General features: G+C 46.8%; 1 protein-coding gene across 1 annotated transcript in view; it reads right to left on the reverse strand.

Moving 5' to 3' along the window:
- The window catches only part of LOC119177880 (neural cell adhesion molecule 1-like), a 272,880-nt gene that overhangs the window by 18,207 nt on the left and 236,006 nt on the right, over nt 1-18,667 (reverse strand). Inside the window, exons 8-9 of the mRNA XM_075887327.1 lie at nt 17,251-17,538; nt 4,535-4,663 (exon numbers count right to left, since the gene is read on the reverse strand). Of these exons, the coding sequence (XP_075743442.1) occupies nt 4,535-4,663; nt 17,251-17,538 (417 nt within the window). The remainder of the gene's footprint in view (nt 1-4,534; nt 4,664-17,250; nt 17,539-18,667) is intronic.

Below are 18,667 nucleotides of genomic sequence, written 5' to 3' on the forward strand. Positions count from 1 at the left end.
CAACAATAAATTTCATCGACTTTGGCTGCACGCACACACATACGTGTGCGCATGCACAAGCACACTAGAGACTGAAACGTTGGGCACTATGCAAATATGCATAGATAAAATTTTAGTATAGAGAAACTTGTAACTTATATTGATTGCCGTCGAAGGCTGATAATCAATGAAGTGTGTTTAATTGTTTCGGAGGCTGACAACGCTGCATATTAGCTAAACAAATGTTTAAAACACCAGCGTGTGAAAATAAATGGTCTAATTGCAAGAGGGGTCTGAGCTATCACACACCGAGATTTAAGAAAACCATTACCCCACTCAACGGAAGCCTTGCGCAGCGGTTAGTTTTTTTTTTTTCTGAGAGCGTGAGCAACGACCACCATAATAGACCCTTTCGCTGCTCACAATAACGGGCCCTTGATGACATCCGGTTTCGTGCACCGATGTGCTTTGCACCGATGTGCCTTGAAAGCATCGGTAGAAAATAAAAGCTTTCGAAAATATCCCTGTGAATTTATAGAGTTTCCTTAACTTATTTGGCAAAATATATTCGAATAAATGTTTTTGTGAGCTATATAAAAGTCAAGAAAGATTCCCTTGCACTGAACGCAAATTTCTTTTTTTTGGAAAAACGACAGAGAGACTTTCCTTACCTTTAAAAAAAACTTCAAAACCTGCTTTCAGTATCGACACTAGGAGCTGGTTGATGAGGTGACCAGAAGGTTTTTGGAATACAATGCTTTTAACCTTGAAACCGTCTTTAAGTGCCAATTCCTGGCGTTTCGGTCTCCGGTTCCCGGAACAGCCTTGCAGAAGGTCGTTACGCATGACTGTTCATCCGGCCCATGTCCGTGTTCTGGTTCATTTTGGCGGCATGCTTTATTACACGGCGCTGCCCCGCCACGGTGGTCTAGTGGCTAAGGTACTCGGCTGCTGACACGCAGGTCACGGGATCGAATCCCGGTGGCGGCGGCTGCATTTCCGATGGAGGCGGAAATGTTGTAGGCCCGTGTGCTCAGATTTGGGTGCACGTTGAAGAACCACAGGTGGTTGAAATTTCCGGAGCCCTACACTACGGCGTCTCTCATAATCATATGGTGGTTTTGGAACGTTAAACACCACATATCAATTATTACACGGCACCTGTCGACCGCACGGTCGACACTCGCGCGCTCATTAAAAAAAAGTTGAGTGGCTGTACCCATTGGTCATACTGCAAGTGAGAAGCTGCTGGTAGTTTTTTTTTTTGTTTATTGCTTTCTATTATGAACCTACATAAATATTTCACTCGATAAGTACTGTTCTCATAACAAATGCATTTGTAAGCATTCCAGAAAAAAAAAACATTAGGCTGTTCATTTTCAGCGAAATACGAATTGTGTGGTGATTTTTACTGGCTGACGAAGAGTGCCTGTAAGTGAAACGAAGTGACAAAACAGCGGTGGCAACCCGGCAGTAGAACATTTTATTATAGTGACTTTGAGAGAGCCAGAAATAATTAATTAAGAGAAAAAAACGAAAAAACCTTGAATACACATGCCATGAATGTTTTTCTATTTCATAAGCTTTATTTTCTGCCAGTAAACAACTCAGCCGATTCGGCGGACCCCATGACAAAGTTGTGAGAATTTTCTTCATGCGAATCAGTCAGCGGCTAGCTTTGTATACTCCATTTCTTTTAGCTTTAAGTCGAGCGTTATGAGGAGCATCGTGGTGTTCCTGCGTATGTATTGGATATGTGCACAGGACAGTATCAGGCACGTCGACTATACAGATGCGTTCAAAGGGTACCTTATGGTGTGACGTAGCGTGAACACTAATGTTGCGACAGAGGCGTCGATTTTATCGAAGTGCATGTTACGGCGCGATGGTGTCAACATAATAAATAGTATTCGTTAGCGTACTCGCCCGAAGTCGAGCAACATTTGACTACAGCTTGTTGAGTCATGGGGGTACCAGATGGCGAAATCTTTAGCTATTGTGCTTGAGGGGCAGTCTTTTTCGGCGTGAATTCGCCATATGACTGTATTAAATTTCAAAAAAGCTGAAGACAAGTGTATGCCGTCGAAGCATTTTTTTGAACTCCGTTATAAAATCGGTTGCTGTGAGGCAAAACAGTGGCCGCTGCGCACAAAACCTAAAGTTATGGCCGACTGTACATATATCCAATGTTCATTAGACAGCTATAAAATTGGAGCCAGTGCTAGAATCACATGCAATGTTCACCTTATGTCTGGCCCATAAGAATACATTAGGAATGCTTGTTTCTCTGTTTTACAATTAGGTAGCCTGCACTGCAAGCACAGTTCACTTGAGGTCTCGGCTGCATAGAATATTTTTCCAAAGCAGTTTCCCAACCTAGCGCGGTTTCATGGCAGAATAATTGAATCCTACGCAAAATTCCTGGCTTCAGTTTTTGTTGAAGTCCTGATATTTCTTTGCATTAGTTGTGTAAACGTGATTCATGCAAAAATTTCTGGGCGCTCTCATGTTTAAATAACCGATTCCTGTTCTTGTCATTTATATAGAAATGCATAACCATACAATGGCGATTGTAGTATATGGGTATGTGCCAGACGTCATGAGAGAGAGAGCGCTTCCAAAAATTTTCTGGTTATTCAGACAGCCACGTTAATCCTACCTCCTATACCTACAATTATGATTTTGGTCGATACTAATTTAAGGAGGCAAACACTAGAGCTCCCAGGCATAGACAGAAAGATTCATATCTGTAGATAGATAGGTTGAAACATTCAAGTACTTTGGACTTGCAAACAAATGCTACGCATTTTATATTAGTTTCCGCTTATCAAGCTGCCTGAGATGCTACACATATACAGGAGTGAAACTGTCAATGGATCACTGACCATTTTACCTAAATATTTAAATTGTGCCAATGCCATCATAAGAAAGTTACTGAATGCTACTTCAATGTGCTGGGGTTGATATATTCCTGCTAGTGAGGTGTTATTAGGAGAAAGCTCAGCTTATCACACTAAACTCCGCATTTCTCGAACATCGACGTTTATAAAGACATTTCTCGAGGCTTACGTGCATTACGCCCAATGCATCTGTGGGCATCGCCCCACCATGATGAAATAAATTGGTGTGCGGTGATTGATAACTTGATAACTGACTCGTAATAAATAATTGACGTTGCTGTTGCCTGAGTGATCGGTTCAAATGATGTGCGTCCTCCCAGGTACCTCAACTCCCGTTTCCCCTGTTAGTCGACGAACCATGACAAATAGAAAAATTCCACTAAATTATTTCGTATTTTCGCAGTTATTCTGCCCACTTACACCAGTTTACAGACCATTGACACATTGTGATGTCAGTCAAAAGGACTGTGTTTTATTTGTTGCAGGTAGACGAGGAATTACCCAATGTGCATCCGTCATTTACATGACGCGTAGAGAGACCAGATTCCTGGACAACACGTGCACTCAGGTAAACGAAATCGCTTATGCACATCATCATCAGCTTGAAGTAACACGTGAAGGCATGTGCGTTTGTTACGGTCGGTTTGCTTCTAAGTGCAATATAACGAGCCCGGAAACCACCGTGTGAAACGACTGTCCACAGACCGATGCGTGCTGCCCATGTGCTCTAAACAGGAGTGGGCAAACCTTCGCGACGTAGGCTACTGTACATACCTAATTTGAATGAACGGCAGAGCTTGCTCCATGGGTTGGCCGTAGTAGATATGTGCCATATGTTACACTATTTGAGTGAACACTGCTACAGAAGCTGCTCGAGCGACTCCTATGACTCTTTCTGCTGACGGGCCCCTTTTGTATGGCCTTCTTGTTCACTTTGTTTCTTCTTTTGCACTAAAGTAAGCAGAGTATTGTTAAGTAAGAATATACGAAGGCCAGGTTTTTTTTTCACTAATCTGGTTAAAAAGCCAGTCAGGGTTATTTTGGTCATTTTCTCCATAACTTTGTTCTCCGTCGGTGCGCTCACCACTCTGGCTCACCAATATTGCAAGATATTCGCTATTTATGCCATAGATGCCGAGAATCGTGCTGTAACAACAAAGGTTTTCAAAGACTGTTCACCGCAAATATATCCACAGCATTTGGGGTAATTTATGAATTATTCACCAGCATGTGATTGTGACTTTCAATCACTGAACACGAAAATTTCTCGATTTAGAAATTTGTACTCCGAAAGAACGCAAAAACGGTAACCAGTGATGATACTTCCTTTTTTTATTTCTTTCTTCAAGATGGAATTACCTTATGCACAAATATATGGTCTGGCTTATTCAATTACTTTCTCAGATATGTTGTGTGCAAGGTCAAAAGAGTGCACTTATCATACGTCATTCATTCGTATGTATAATTTTTCCTGGTAACTTTTTATTCCTCGTTTTTTGTAATAAAGAAGACACACGTCTTATTTTCGTGTATTGCTTCACGGTTACGTCTATATAATGGCAGAATAGCACAAATAGAAGGGTTTTTCAGAACACAAGACGGTGAAGACTAACCGACAAAAGTGGAACGAACAGGTGAATTTCAATCGCGCTTACCTTCTTCTTCGTTTCTCTTGTTACGCAGCCGCAGCGCAATTACGATGCACAGCGGCAGCAGAAAGAGCACTGTGACCGCAGAGATGAGCATCGTCAGCAGAGTCTCGTCCGAGAGCTGAAGTCTTGTTCCTGCGTTACGGAGACGAGCACATCAGGATTTGGTGTCAGCGAAGCCTTTTACACCCCCCCCCCCCAAAAAAAAAAACATTACCGAGTTTTCGTTTTATAGGAAAATTGGGGCAAGCTAAGGTTGGTGAGTGCGCACCTGGTGCAGCCCAAAATGTTTTAGCTTTTTTTTTTGTTCTATCTCACAACTTTCGCATTGACCCTACCTAACTGCTTCCTTTTCAAGTACTTTTCCACGTGTTGAAACGCCGGAATACACAATTTGCTACAAGCAACAGCAATGGCCATGCGTTGACAAGGAAGCAAGAATAAGATCAGCTGCGTGCAATGAGAATTCACATCGATAGTCGCAATAAAACATGAGATTTCCTAATCAGCAACGACTGAACACCAACTTTCATACGGTTGCAAAAACATGAAGTGTTGAAAAACGTCGCATGCAAATACGTGCGTGAACTGCACACCTTGGAGAGGCGGTTTGTGTACAACAAATTACGTCGTTCAGGTAGCATGAGAAGCCAGCGCTGCCCAGGTGACTCGCCTATACAATGCGAATGCGCCAGTTCACGGTCCGGGCGTAATTTTTGTCGAAGCGGCCTCATCAATTGTGAGGCTCAAGAACGGCTTTCAGCTCTCCCATAGTAGAGTACTCACTACTCTGAAGCAGTAACCACTTTTTCAAACACCTTTACACTATACGCCACCCTGGTGAGCTGGGTATAAGAACCAGCTAGTAGTTGCTCAAGCAACACTGAGGTGGCATTCGCCCCAGTGACAGCTGTTTTGAGCGAAAATATCACATTGACGTCGTTGGTATTCGCAGCTCTTGCACTATATATTACAGAAACTGCTTCGCAAAACGATTTTTTTACGGTGCGTTCAACGGCTAGCGTGCATAATTGTTTTAATTGTAATGTAAGCGGCTAACGCTGTCTTTAAAATAAGTGTTTGAATCTGATGGTGAATCGTGAAATGAATGTCTCAGGCAACCTTCATACGAAAGGCCAATGCATAGAGAAGAATAATGGTGTTAGCAGAAATTCAAACATGTTGCAGTGGTCGTGCTTTAACGAAGTCGACTAGCCATCATCTGCAGACCGTTCGCAAGCTTGCGGTCCACCGTCGTCTAAGCCTTATACTTTAAACAGACACCTTTGAACAACCTGGTTTCCGACGCGACCGCTCTTCTATTGACAATGTCGTTGATCTAGTTTCGTACGTTCAGCACGAAAGATCCCGTAAGCAACTATCTGCAGCTTTGTTTCTAGATGTAAAACGCGCTTATGATAATGCACTACTTGAAACCATTTTGGGTGCTCTTGCGGTCGTTGCCCATGGTGGTCGAGTCTTTCGGTGGATTTCGAGTTACCTGGCTGCAAGATCATTCTTTGTGTTAACAGAAGATGGCCCAACTACGCGACGCTACACTTCCAGGGGTGTTCCTCAAGGCGGAGTTCTTAGCCCGACGCTATCCAATCTCGCACTAATTGGCCTTGCTGAATACTTGCCAAGCACCATTAAAATCTCAATATACGCAGACGACATCTGTGTCTGGACATCGGCAGTCACACGTCCTCAAATACGTTCCCGGCTTCAAAAAGCAGCAACTATGATTGCCAACTACTTGTTCAAACAAGGTCTCAGCATATCACCAGAAAAATGCGCGCTGGTGGCTTTCACTCGCAAAGCAATGACCCCTTATGTCATCTCAATCTGCGGGCGACCGATTTCTTACGCCAAAACCCACCGGTTTCTGGGCATCATTATTGATAGGGACCTCTGTTGGAGTCCGCATGTGACCTATATGAAGAAGCGCCTGACCGCTATTTCCCAACTGTTCAAGTTCCTGGCAGGAAAGACGTGGAGGATGTCAGTAGACGCAATGATGGAGCTCTACAGGGCCCTGTTTCTTGGTTTCCTCAGATATAGCTTGCCCGTGCTTAGCAATACCTGCAAGACCAATGTTCGTGTTTTACAGGCAGTACAAGCCCAAGCGCTGAGAGTGTGCCTCGGTCTGCCCAGATGTAAGTCAACAGAAGCAACAATTGCAATTGCTGGTGACTATCCGATACAAACTCACATTGTTGTAGAAGTCCTGAGAACGCACATCAGACACTTCGCACGTGCTCCCTGCCATCACCTTGCACTGTTGCCTTCAGAAAGGCGCCAAGCATCGTTCGCCAAAATGATTGTGAAATACAACGATAAACTTCCCTCGGGCTTCACTCATGCATCTAAACTATCCATACCACCTTGGTGTCTTATTCGACCCACAGTGAATCTTAGTGTACCAGGGTTCCAGAGGAAATCTGAGCTTTCGTCGCCCGTGCTGAAACAACTGTCTCTTCTTCTTTTGCACGAGAAATATTCAGACAGCATACATGTATACACCGATGGTTCCACGAACAACCAGTATTCGTCAGGAGCAGTAGTTATCCCAGCAAGAGGTGTTACCATCAGCTTTAGGACTGACCACTCCACGGCATCTACAGCAGCGGAACTAGCTGCTTTGCGCGCTGAACTTTGTGTGGTCAATCGGGAACCACCGCAACAATGGTCGATTTTCAGCGACTCAAGGACTGCCCTACAATCTGTGCTCTCAGCACTGCGTCGCGGCCCGTACGAACAGCTTGTTTTCGAAATTCAATGCCTTCTCCACACTTTACTCGAGAAAAGGCATCATGTGACGCTTCAATGGCTGCCAAGTCACTGCGGCATCATAGGGAACGAACATGCCGATACTGACGCACGGGCAGGCCTTGAAGGAACACGAGAAGAAGCCATACCACTTTCGAGGACTGATGCTGCCAGTAATCTTCGACGACTTGCGCGTGAAACCACGTTTTCACTATGGTGCCCCCCAAGCATCGTTACGAATCGTCAACACCACCTGTCCTCTTTGATGGCTCTTAGCATGCCCACTGGACTCGACCGAAGAGAAGCCACCCTTCTTGATCGCTTATGGCTAGGAGTGGCATTTACAAAATCTTACTCCTTTGTCATAGGAATGGCCGACAACGCTCTCTGCGATGCCTGTCATTGCGAAGAGACGCTACACCACATCCTGTGTGACTGTCCATTGTATGAAATCCAGAGGCAGTCACTGGCGTCTGCTTTTGCGTGCATCGACAACAGCCAAATGTCTGTGGACACTATTCTGTCAAGTGCCCGAGAGAAGACGTTGCAACAGGAGGCGACGAAAGCTCTGTTGAAATTTCTACGCGACACCGACTTGAACAAGCGACTGTAACAGCAATGTCACACACCGCGAAAGACAAGACTGGACTATGACTGAGTGTGCGCGCGTGTGCTGCCGAATGTGCTGTTTCTCTCTTCCCTCTCTGCTCTCTTTAATCTCCCCCATCCCTCTCCCATGCGCAGGGTAGCAAACCGGCTGCCTATAGGCTGGTTAACCTCCTTGCCTTTCTTTTCCCTCTATTTTCCTTCCTTCCTTGAACAACCCGGTGGTAGTTGACATAGCGGTAGTTCCGTTGTTGACATGAAGTATGTAGTCAGGAATGAAACATGCGTAGGTCATCACTGCTTTTCTAAGAGTCATCGTCTTCTATGGAGATGTTCACGTGACAGTTAGATATAATACCTCATTAACACAATTGCGACGCGAAAATTTCATTTATACTTTAAATTGTCGCTTCTTAAGCCGACGCTTTGAAACTTAGTACTGAAATTCTATTTTTTTCCTTCCTATAAACGTAAGTAATCGTAACAGCTCGCGTCACAATTGAGTAAATACGGTGTGTGTAATATTCGGCGCAATGTTTACGCTACCTAAAATTTCATGTGCTTTCTTGATCATTTTAAACGCATGTTTTAAATAAAATACTTCCGATATTTTGCGACTATGCTTGCGACTCTTTTGCGAATACTTGCGACTATGCTTGCTGTCGATTATTTTTTTCCTGTCATTAAAAACTTTGTGGTTAAGGAATTTGTGAGTACAACAATAACGCCGGTCTTAAAGCTTCTTTTTTCTCGTTCGATCATCGCAAACAATGGCACGGTTCACCTTAGCATTTGTTTCTACGCCCAAATGTTTCGGGCCACGCTCGACAGGGCGGCGCTCCATGTCCGCGGAAATTCTTGCGCTGGTTCCCCATAGTGTGCCAATCGTGTCCCGGTCAAATATAATATTTTATTAGCAATATTAGTCAGGAATTTCTCCTAATATTTAAAATAAGGTATATAAATACACTTCGGAAGCATGCGGCTGACGCCTGTGTTGTGCCAGGGACAGCGCTGTACCACCTCGCCAAATGCGCGATTGCTCTTCCTATTGGCGCCTTTCCGGCGCTGCGTCGCTACACAATTGATGTGGGAAACAACGTGACGGAAGCCGCTGTACATGACACGTATCTGAAGCACCGTAACAATCGGTAAGTCGATAAAGCGCTGGCATGTCACACACAAAACTTGCACATCTGCCAGACAAGATTCTGTTCGTACCTGGAAAGCCAATTGATTGCTTGATATGTGGGGTTTAACATCCCACAACCACCATATGATTATGAGAGATGCCTTAGTGGAGGGCTCCGGAAATTGCGACCATTTGGGTTTCTTTAACGTGCACCTATATCTGAGCACAAGAGCCTACAGTATTTTCACCTCCATATAAAATGCAATTGCTGCAACCGCGATTTGATCCCGCGACCAGCTGGTCAGGAACCAGCTACTTTAGCCACCGACCACCACGGCGGGGCTACCTAGAAACCAGTACATTTTTGCATCGACAATGACATCGTCGGAAATTTCGGTGAACGGTAAAGTAGAAAGTCTACGAAGAGGAATCACGAGGTGTCCGTGCTGAGCTCTTTCTATAGTCGCACGCCAGTGGAGCTGCAGGAACAGCCACCGCTGAGCAGTCACGACAGTGGTGGCGGTTCTTCACAGTCTCCCCCACCTCTCATTAACAATGAGCGTTGCTCTTCCTTGTAAATAAGGGTAAACTCACGAAACGTTAATTATCGAGGTTGTCAAGCGATTCTTGAAGAACGGAAACATTCAACTCAAGATAAAAAATGATGGCGTTTTGCGAAAAAAACGCGCACTTCTTTTATAGCAGTTAAGCGAGTTCATTTTAGCAGAAACTTGGTAAGAGGAAGTTGCCAGTTAGAGATGCGTGTAAGGTAACCATATAATTCAGCTACGTTGATGCATATAAAATTACTCTATTATCAAAGCTTTCGTTCTTGCCCGAACCACTGATAAATGTATCGAAATAATACCATTATTATTGCATCAGAATGGCACGTGTTTGCTTTGAGAATTGTTCCTTCTCTATGTATTTATATTGATACAAAAACGCCGCTAAACACGGCTGCAAGAAAGAGGAGGACGAAGTGGGTTTTTCCGTTGCATGCTGGTCTGACGCCATCTTGCTCGTCGGGTTCTCTGCGCTGTAAATAGCTCATTAAACAAGTTCCTCGTAACATTATTGGTGGAGGTGGACGACCCCCGTACCTCAATGGAGACGCGCAGCGGTCGCACCATCGGCGACCTTTTGACTGCTTCGACTGCTGGTACTTCCTCTACGCCGCCCTCATCAGTCCAAGCCACCACCTACGTCACACTCCCGCACCTCCGGGATCCCGGCACTTTCTCCGGTGATGGTACGATCGATCTCGACACTTGGCTGAAGCGGTACGAGCGCGTCAGTGCTACTCACCGATGGGATCCTACGCTCATGCTCGCCAACGTGCTTTTCTACCTGGACGGCACTCCCCGAACATGGTTTGAAAGCCACGAAGCAGACATAACGAGCTGGGATCTCTTCAAAGAAAATATACGTGACCTGTTTGGCGATTCATCTGGTCGTCAGCTTGCTGCGAAGAAGACTCTTGCCACACGGGCCCAGTCTTCTACCGAATCGTACGTCTCTTACATTCTTGACGTCTTGGCCCTTTGTTCCAAGGCCGACCAGTCCATGTCGGAAGACGAAAAGGTTAACCACGTCTTGAAAGGCATTGCTGACGATGCTTTCAACCTGCTGGTTTTTAACAACGTCTCGAGCATCGACACAATCCTTAAAGAATGCCGACGTCTCGAACAAGCTAAAGCCCGCCGCGTAGCCCAAAGCATCGTGCGCCTTCCGAACACAGCGGCCACTTCTTCATGTGACGACGCCTTCCACCAGGCCCCTCGATGTGACAACCTTACACGCATCATCCGTCGAGAGGTCGAGGCAGCACAACCGGTAGCCACGACATTACCGACGCCTGCGCCTTCCCCGACCACGATCTCTTTAATACAAGCGGTCGTTCGTCAAGAGCTATCGAATGTCGGCCTACATCCTGTTCCTACCGTATACTCTGCTGAGCCTTCTTATCGTACCCCTTCTGCACCTCGCATACAACGCAATCCGTCCGAATGGCGTACTCTTGATGACAGGCCAATATGTTTTAACTGTCGACGCGTTGGCCATATCGCTCGTCACTGCCGCAGCCGCTGGGCTCCACCGTCCCATTATGCAGCTCAGTATCACACCACTTCTGCTCGCCAGGCGTCCGCAACGCTTTCTCCATCAACGCCGACCACGTTTTCCGCTCCTACAGCACCTCTGAGCAGACCTCGCTACGACCGGTCACCGTCCCCTGCTCGTCGTCAGTCCCGGTCGCCCCCACAACGCCGCGCTGCCTCCCCGACCTATTCGCAGCATCTCCGACCGGAAAACTAGGCCGTACAGCTTCTGGAGGTGGAGCTGCGTTGACGACCTTCGTAAGAAATTCTCGATTAACATTAACAACGAACCGGAACCTTTTGGACGTTACTGTCGACAATGTTCGTGTCAGTGCATTGATAGATACTGGCGCGCATGTGTCCATTATGAGTGCTAACCTTCGCCGCCGACTTAGAAAAGTTGTCACGCCCGCCCTCAACCGAGCTGTACGAGTCGCCGATGGAGGAACTGCTGCAATTCTTGGCATGTGCTCTGCGCGAGTGTCTATTGGGGAGAGAAGCACTGTCGTTCTTTTCGCCGTTATCGAACATTGCCCTCATGAACTCATACTCGGTATGAATTTTCTAGCCACGCACTCTGCCCTCATAGACTGTTCAGCTGGTTCTCTCCATCTCGATTTACCCCTCTTTTCCGACCCGACCAGCCCTCCGCAAACCAGCCTCTGCTGCATTGATTTCACGCGCCTCCCTCCTAACTCTGTCACACATGTCGACTTATCCTCCACGCCGCCAGTACCTGATGGTGATTACATGGTGGCCCCGATTCCTGCAGTGATGCTTACGCATGAGGTTGCTGTGCCGCATATGATTCTGACGATTAAGAGAAACCACACCTTCCTTCCACTGGTCAACTTTTCACTCACCACCCAAGTTCTGCCACAGGGTATCTCCCTGGCAAAAATTACTGCTCTCCAAGATGACCATGTCAAGCCCTTCAGAGTTGACGATTGCTGCAGCTCAGTCAGTGGTTCCACTCCAACAAGTTCTTGGGGTGCCGACATCGAGCGAATGGTGTCATCGGACCTTACGTCTGAGAAATCTGCAGCGCTTTGCCACGTTCTTGAGGGCTATCGTAGCATTTTAGACTTTGCCAGCAACTCTTTGGGCCAAACGACCATTGTCACCCATCGCATAAATACTGGCCATGCAACCCCCATTCGCCGACGCCCCTACCGTGTGTCGGCGTCGGAGCGTGCAATATTACAACATGAAGTCGACAAAATGCTTGCAAAAAACGTTATCGAGCCTTCATGCAGCCCCTGGGCTTCTCCAGTCGTCCTTATTAAAAAGAAAGATGGAACATGGCGCTTTTGTGTCGATTACCGTCACCTTAACAAAATTACCAAAAAAGACGTTTATCCTTTACCTCGCATCGACGACGCCCTTGACTGCCTGTACGGTGCCACTTATTTTTCAACTATTGACCTTCGATCAGGGTACTGGCAGATAGCCGTCGACGAGATGGACCGCGAGAAGACCGCATTCATCACTCCTGATGGTCTTTATCAGTTTAAGGTGATGCCCTTTGGACTCTGCAATGCGCCAGCCACATTTGAAAGAATGATGGACTCATTGCTCCAAGGGCTGAAATGGTCCACCTGCTTGTGTTACCTTGACGATGTTATCGTCTTTTCGCCCACATTCGACTCGCATCTTGATCGTTTGTCAGCTATTCTGGACGTTTTTCGTCGAGCCGGATTCCAGCTTAACGCCTCCAAGTGCCACTTCGCTCGTCGTCAAATTTCCGTGCTCGGTCACCTTGTCGATGCTCAAGGCGTGCGTCCAGACCCAGAGAAAATTCGCGCAATCACAAACTTTCCCGTTCCGAAGACCACAAAGGATGTCCGCAGTTTTGTGGGGTTGTGCTCATAGTTCAGACGCTTTGTTAAGGACTTTGCGACCATTGCACGCCCACTCACAGACCTCTTGAAGAAAGACGCCTCGTTTACATGGGGCCATGACCAAGCGTCATCGTTTTCGCAACTTACGGCATTGCTTACAACGCCACCAATCTTGGCTCACTTTGATCCATTAGCTCCAACCGAGGTTCACACGGATGCCAGTGGACATGGCATAGGAGCTGTGCTATTGCAGCAACAACGCGGACACGACCGTGTTATAGCCTACGCAAGTCGACTGCTATCTCCAGCCGAGCGCAACTATTCCATCACGGAGCGCGAGTGCCTCGCCCTTGTATGGGCAGTCGCCAAGTTTCGCCCATACCTGTACGGACGCTCATTCCTTGTTGTCACGGATCATCACGCGCTGTGCTGGCTAGCCTCCCTGAAGGACCCCACGGGACGTCTCGCTCGTTGGGCTCTACGCCTTCAAGAGTACACGTTCTCTGTAATGTACAAAACAGGGCGATTACATCAGGATGCGGATTGTTTATCCCGCTACCCGGTTGACGAAGCAACCGATACTGACGCTATCACGGACGTTTTTTCCGTGTCGCAGCTGTTAAACATCGGCGAAGAGCAACGTCGGGATGCTTCTTTACGAGCCATCATTGACAAACTGGAGTCAACGCCTCGCGACCCGTCCCTACGAATGTTTTTGGTGAAAGACGGGATCCTATATCGCCGCAACCTTGATTCCTTCGGATCAGACTTCTTTCCTGTCATCCCAGTGCACCTGCGTTCCACTGTCCTGCATCAACTTCATGACGCTCCCATGACGGGCCATTTGGGCGTTTCTCGCACATACGATCGGGTACGACGTCGGTTTTTTTGGCCTGGACTTGCCCGCTCGGTTCGACGCTATGTCGCCGCTTGAGAGCCCTGTCAGCGTCGCAAAACGCCGTCTGCCCTCCCAGCCGGCTACCTTCAGCCGATCGACGTTCCCAACGAGCCTTTCTTTCGAGTTGGTCTCGACCTGTTGGGCCCTTTCCCACTCTCCACAGCCGGAAATAAATGGATTGCTGTTGCCACGGACTACGCGACGCGGTACGCAATCACACGAGCACTCCCGACCAGCTGCGCTACCGACGTTGCGGACTTTCTGCTGTACGACATAATATTAGTGCACGGTGCTCCCCGTCAACTTCTCAGCGACCGTGGCCGCACGTTCTTATCAGCTGTCGTTCATGAAATCCTGAGGTCTTGCCATACCAAGCACAAATTTACTACTTCGTACCATCCCCAGTCAAATGGCCTCACGGAGCGCCTTAACAGGACCCTAATCGATATGCTTGCCAAATACGTTGCGCCAGACCACCATGATTGGGACATTCATTTGCCGTATGTGACGTTCGCCTACAACACATCTCGTCACAACACTGCCGGATATTCGCCCTTCTATCTACTATATGGCCGGGACCCAACTCTACCTTTAGACACGTTACTACCTGCGGCCACTGAATATGCTGGGGAAGCCATTGCGCGCGCCGACCACGCGCGCCAAGTCGCCCGTAACCGTCTACAGGCTTCACAGGCGCGCCAACAACAGCTCTACAATTCTCACCATAGGGACGTGCACTTTTCTCCGGGTTTTCTCGTGCTCCTCTGGTCACCTACTCGGCGTGTGGGACTCTGAAAAACTGTTGTCGCCCTACACTGGACCATTCCGTATCGTTCGCCAAGTGACAGACGTCACGTACGAGATTGTTCCAACCGATCCAACAAAGTCATCGTCAGCTCCGAGCGACATTGTTCACGTGGCTCGGCTACCTCGGCTAAAGCCCTGTTACCCCCCTTCGACATCATCTGCGTGTATTTAGCACCGGGACGGTGCTTCTACCGCCGGGGGTTATGATACAAAAACGCCGCTAAACACGGCTGCAAGAAAGAGGAGGACGAAGTGGGTTTTTCCGCTGGATGCTGGTCTGACGCCATCTTGCTCGTCGGGTTCTCTGCGCTGTAAATACCTCATTACACAAGTTCCTCGTAACATTATGATTACAGGGACAACATCTCACAACATTGCACAAACGTTGTTACATTAAGATTACAAGCAGAAAAAAACACACATGACAACCATTGATAATATAAGGAACGTCAGCTATTCCAGGCAGATGTTAGAAACCTTAACAGAACACACCTTGTTTTAGTAGGAGTAAGTGCCATGAGATACAACGAGTGAATTAACGCTATCTCGCACTCGTCATTGCATTACTGTGATTTATATAAACCGCAATGCAGACAATTGATCTTGCGAAATTCCTTCGTGAAACAGCTCATAACACCTGCCATTTTTATGTCCAGGCTAGCCGGATATGAATAAATTAAACTTGTTCCACAGGGCGTCAAATTGTAAACTAGCGGATAGCGAGTGTTGTATCCCTCTCGTCCACCCTCCGACCATCCACAAAGAGATACACGTACACAAAGAATTGCTTCCCCGTCTTCAATAAAAAATGAAGATGGCGACAGTGACCGGACATGACTTGACTGTACAAAACCTTGACGCTGTTACCCCGTAAGTCATTTTTTTATTTCATTCTCTTAAAAATAGGTGTGCTTTCGTAACCAATTTTTACGCGAACGCCACGTGGCACTGCGATTCGCGACGCTACCACCCAGTAGAAACGATAAATAATGCTCACAAAGAAAGTAGACTCTCTTCTAGCTTTCAGTCCGGGAATATTTCATTCCGTCGCCGGGTCATATTTCACTGGCGCTCGCGCATTTATACGGGCTGAGCGCCTTTTGTCAGGCGAATACCAGAAATCGATGTGATACGCCGTTGCATTTGAGGGAAAAAGTGGAGAAACGAAATTGGATAAGCGAGTTGAGTATTGATAGGAGCTGACCCCTGCTGAATGCAATCGCATAGGCGTATTGACTTCTTTTTTCTTCTTCTAAAAGAGATTCGAGAGACGTCAGCAAAGGTTGCGAGAGTCGAAAGTCTGGAACGCAGCATGATACGAATTCTTAAAAAGGTTACGTCGCCGAGCAGTTACGATATATCATAGCGCTGGAGTCATAAATTGTACTCTTCCCTCCGGACGTTTCCATAAGCGGGACGCTCCAAATCGGAAGCGTTCGTTGTCGCGGGACTCTTACGCAACCGTCATGACAGTGCCATTTAAAGTAAATAAAAATAAGTAAATAAGTATCCTGGCTTACGGAGCCACATGCGCACAAGAGGAAATTTGGGCACTGCGCATTACAAAGGATTGCATAGTAATGAACAGCTCGTACATTAGAGTGTTAAATAAAGCGACCTTAGAAATCCAATCACCGACATAGAAATATAAGGACTACTACATTGCTTTTTGTTATAGCGCATGAAAGTTAAACCTTCTCTAAGTGTCAATTTTTTGCAGAGAACTGAACTCTACAAACCAATGTCGATGTGGGAAGTGTGATTACAGCAGAGGAAATAACTTAAGCATAAATCCTACGCGCTGGAACTTTGCTTCCGACGTTTTATGAGAATAATGTGTGCCTACGTGTTGACGTCACTGTGGATATACCTGCCAGAATTCGAATTTAGTATTAGAAATATCTCTGAAATCTGCTGCCACATGCATGATACCACACTTGAAACGCGTTAAGGGTCGCGCAGAAAAGTGGTCAACACTTTAAATTGTTTTACCCATTTTTATGTTTAGAATCAGCGGATTACAGCCGCCTATGAAAGGAGACACTTCACAACGTACAAATTATCAAATTATTGCTTGACTATTGCATTGTTTTTCTTTTCGTACTGGCAGCTCCATGACATCCTTTTCATGCGCCTTCACACTAACGTTATGTTTCGTTGCTTAACGGAGCAGAAGTTCTGTTTTTGTGAAACATAAGTCTTGTTTACGATTTCCGACCGATTGTGATCTTGTACACGATGACGTTTCATTTCGCGATAGTATCCGAGCGTCTTCTGGCCAGTCACTCAACTAGCGCACACGTATGCATTGCTCACAAACACGCAAACATAAAAAACAGAAAACACATTGTCAGACCGAATGCGTATAGCACAACATATCCGCCAATATTTGTGCATCGAGAACCTTTGGTATGCCGGCCGACCACTTTGGGCATTCGGTGATCAGGAATTCAGGACAGCGGCGCCATAAAAGCGACAGAGACAAGCAACTCGTGTGCCGAGATGCCGTGTTATTGCAACGGGACTGCGCCAGCAGCGGGGTGACCGCCGCTTTGACTCCGTCCACTCACCCTGGGGCACGACGAGAAAGACGCACGGCTGCTCCTGGCGTCCCACCTCGTTGCGGGCCCAGCACAACAGCGTACCATAATCGTCGGTGGAATGCGCCGCGTAGCGCGCCGTGCTCTGGGTGCCGTTCCAGTGGACCGAGTCTAGCTGGTGGCTCTGCAGGCTCGAGTTGAAGAGCCAGAGGAAAGTGACAGCCGCCGGGTGGGCCTCCACCTCGCAGGACACGTCCACTTCCTCGGCGCGTGCCGCCGTGTACACCACGCGCTGGTGGGATCGGCAAACCGGAGAGTCTGCGAGCCGCGGTGTCAGTTAGCACATTTTACGCCGGGACAGCAGAGCCGGAACAACAGTTAGCAGTCGCTGTCTATGGATTGTTGCGGAGAGAAGCTGGCAAGACAAGTAATAAACAACAAACAGTTTGCATACAAACGCCTTGAAAATATTTATACCGCTAGACGTATAGCACAAAACTGCCAAATAGAGAAGAGAAATGAGCCTTCAATTGCCTTGAAAAGTATTCACTGCAGTCCCGGCATTGTTCCGATTTCCAGCGTTTTTCCACAGCGATGCTATAACCTGCATGCGAGTTAAATATACAAGATCCAGGTGTGACGCCTCATAGTTTACAGGTGCATTTTCAGCTAGATTGACATGAACCGGTGGACCAAAATTCAAAAAGAAAATATATCTGCTTTGTCCAGCTGGGGTACCTGCCAGACTAGTTCACTACATAATCACAAAGTCCTCATTTACAACTTCCTTACTGTTCCTGTCTGTACGCTCACTGACTGTTCACTGTGCGTTAACCGGCTTACTTTAGCAGGAAACATCTAACCAAGTGTTCTAGTATGCTGTTTTAATTTTTGCAAGTAAGAATAAGTAAGGTAATACTTGGAATATGCTTTGGTTTACAATGTAGTCGTCATCATACTAATAAATGTTTTCGCACTTTAAAAATCATCATTTTTTACTTCTTTTTAGCGCTTCTGCTATTTAGCTACATGGCAATGTGACTCTCTACCATCTCCCCAAAACGACTAGAGAAAGACTATTGAAACACCTCCGATCAATGAAGAGTGATAGGTACAGTCATCGTACATGCGCCACTCACCATGCATGTATTAGCAAGCACTGCATATGTACGTGGACCACTGGTGCAGCCACACGGCTGTATGCGGTGTTCGCACCGCCCTCAATCCTTCCTCACAACCCCCAATAATTCTGTAATTGTCACAATTTGCAAGTATGTATGTGTGCGCACACATACACAGGAACTAACTTGCTCTCTTCAAATTAACAGATTGCGCGAAAAAAATGACACCTTTACAAGCAAGGGTACCGAGAGAAGCACTCATCTTTGCTCCCTCGCTTGTCAACGTGTCTTTTTCACGCACGACCTTATCATTTCAACTATGTCGA

Source organism: Rhipicephalus microplus, chromosome 1 (genome assembly GCF_043290135.1).
Source record: "Rhipicephalus microplus isolate Deutch F79 chromosome 1, USDA_Rmic, whole genome shotgun sequence".
Lineage (NCBI taxonomy): Eukaryota > Metazoa > Arthropoda > Arachnida > Ixodida > Ixodidae > Rhipicephalus > Rhipicephalus microplus.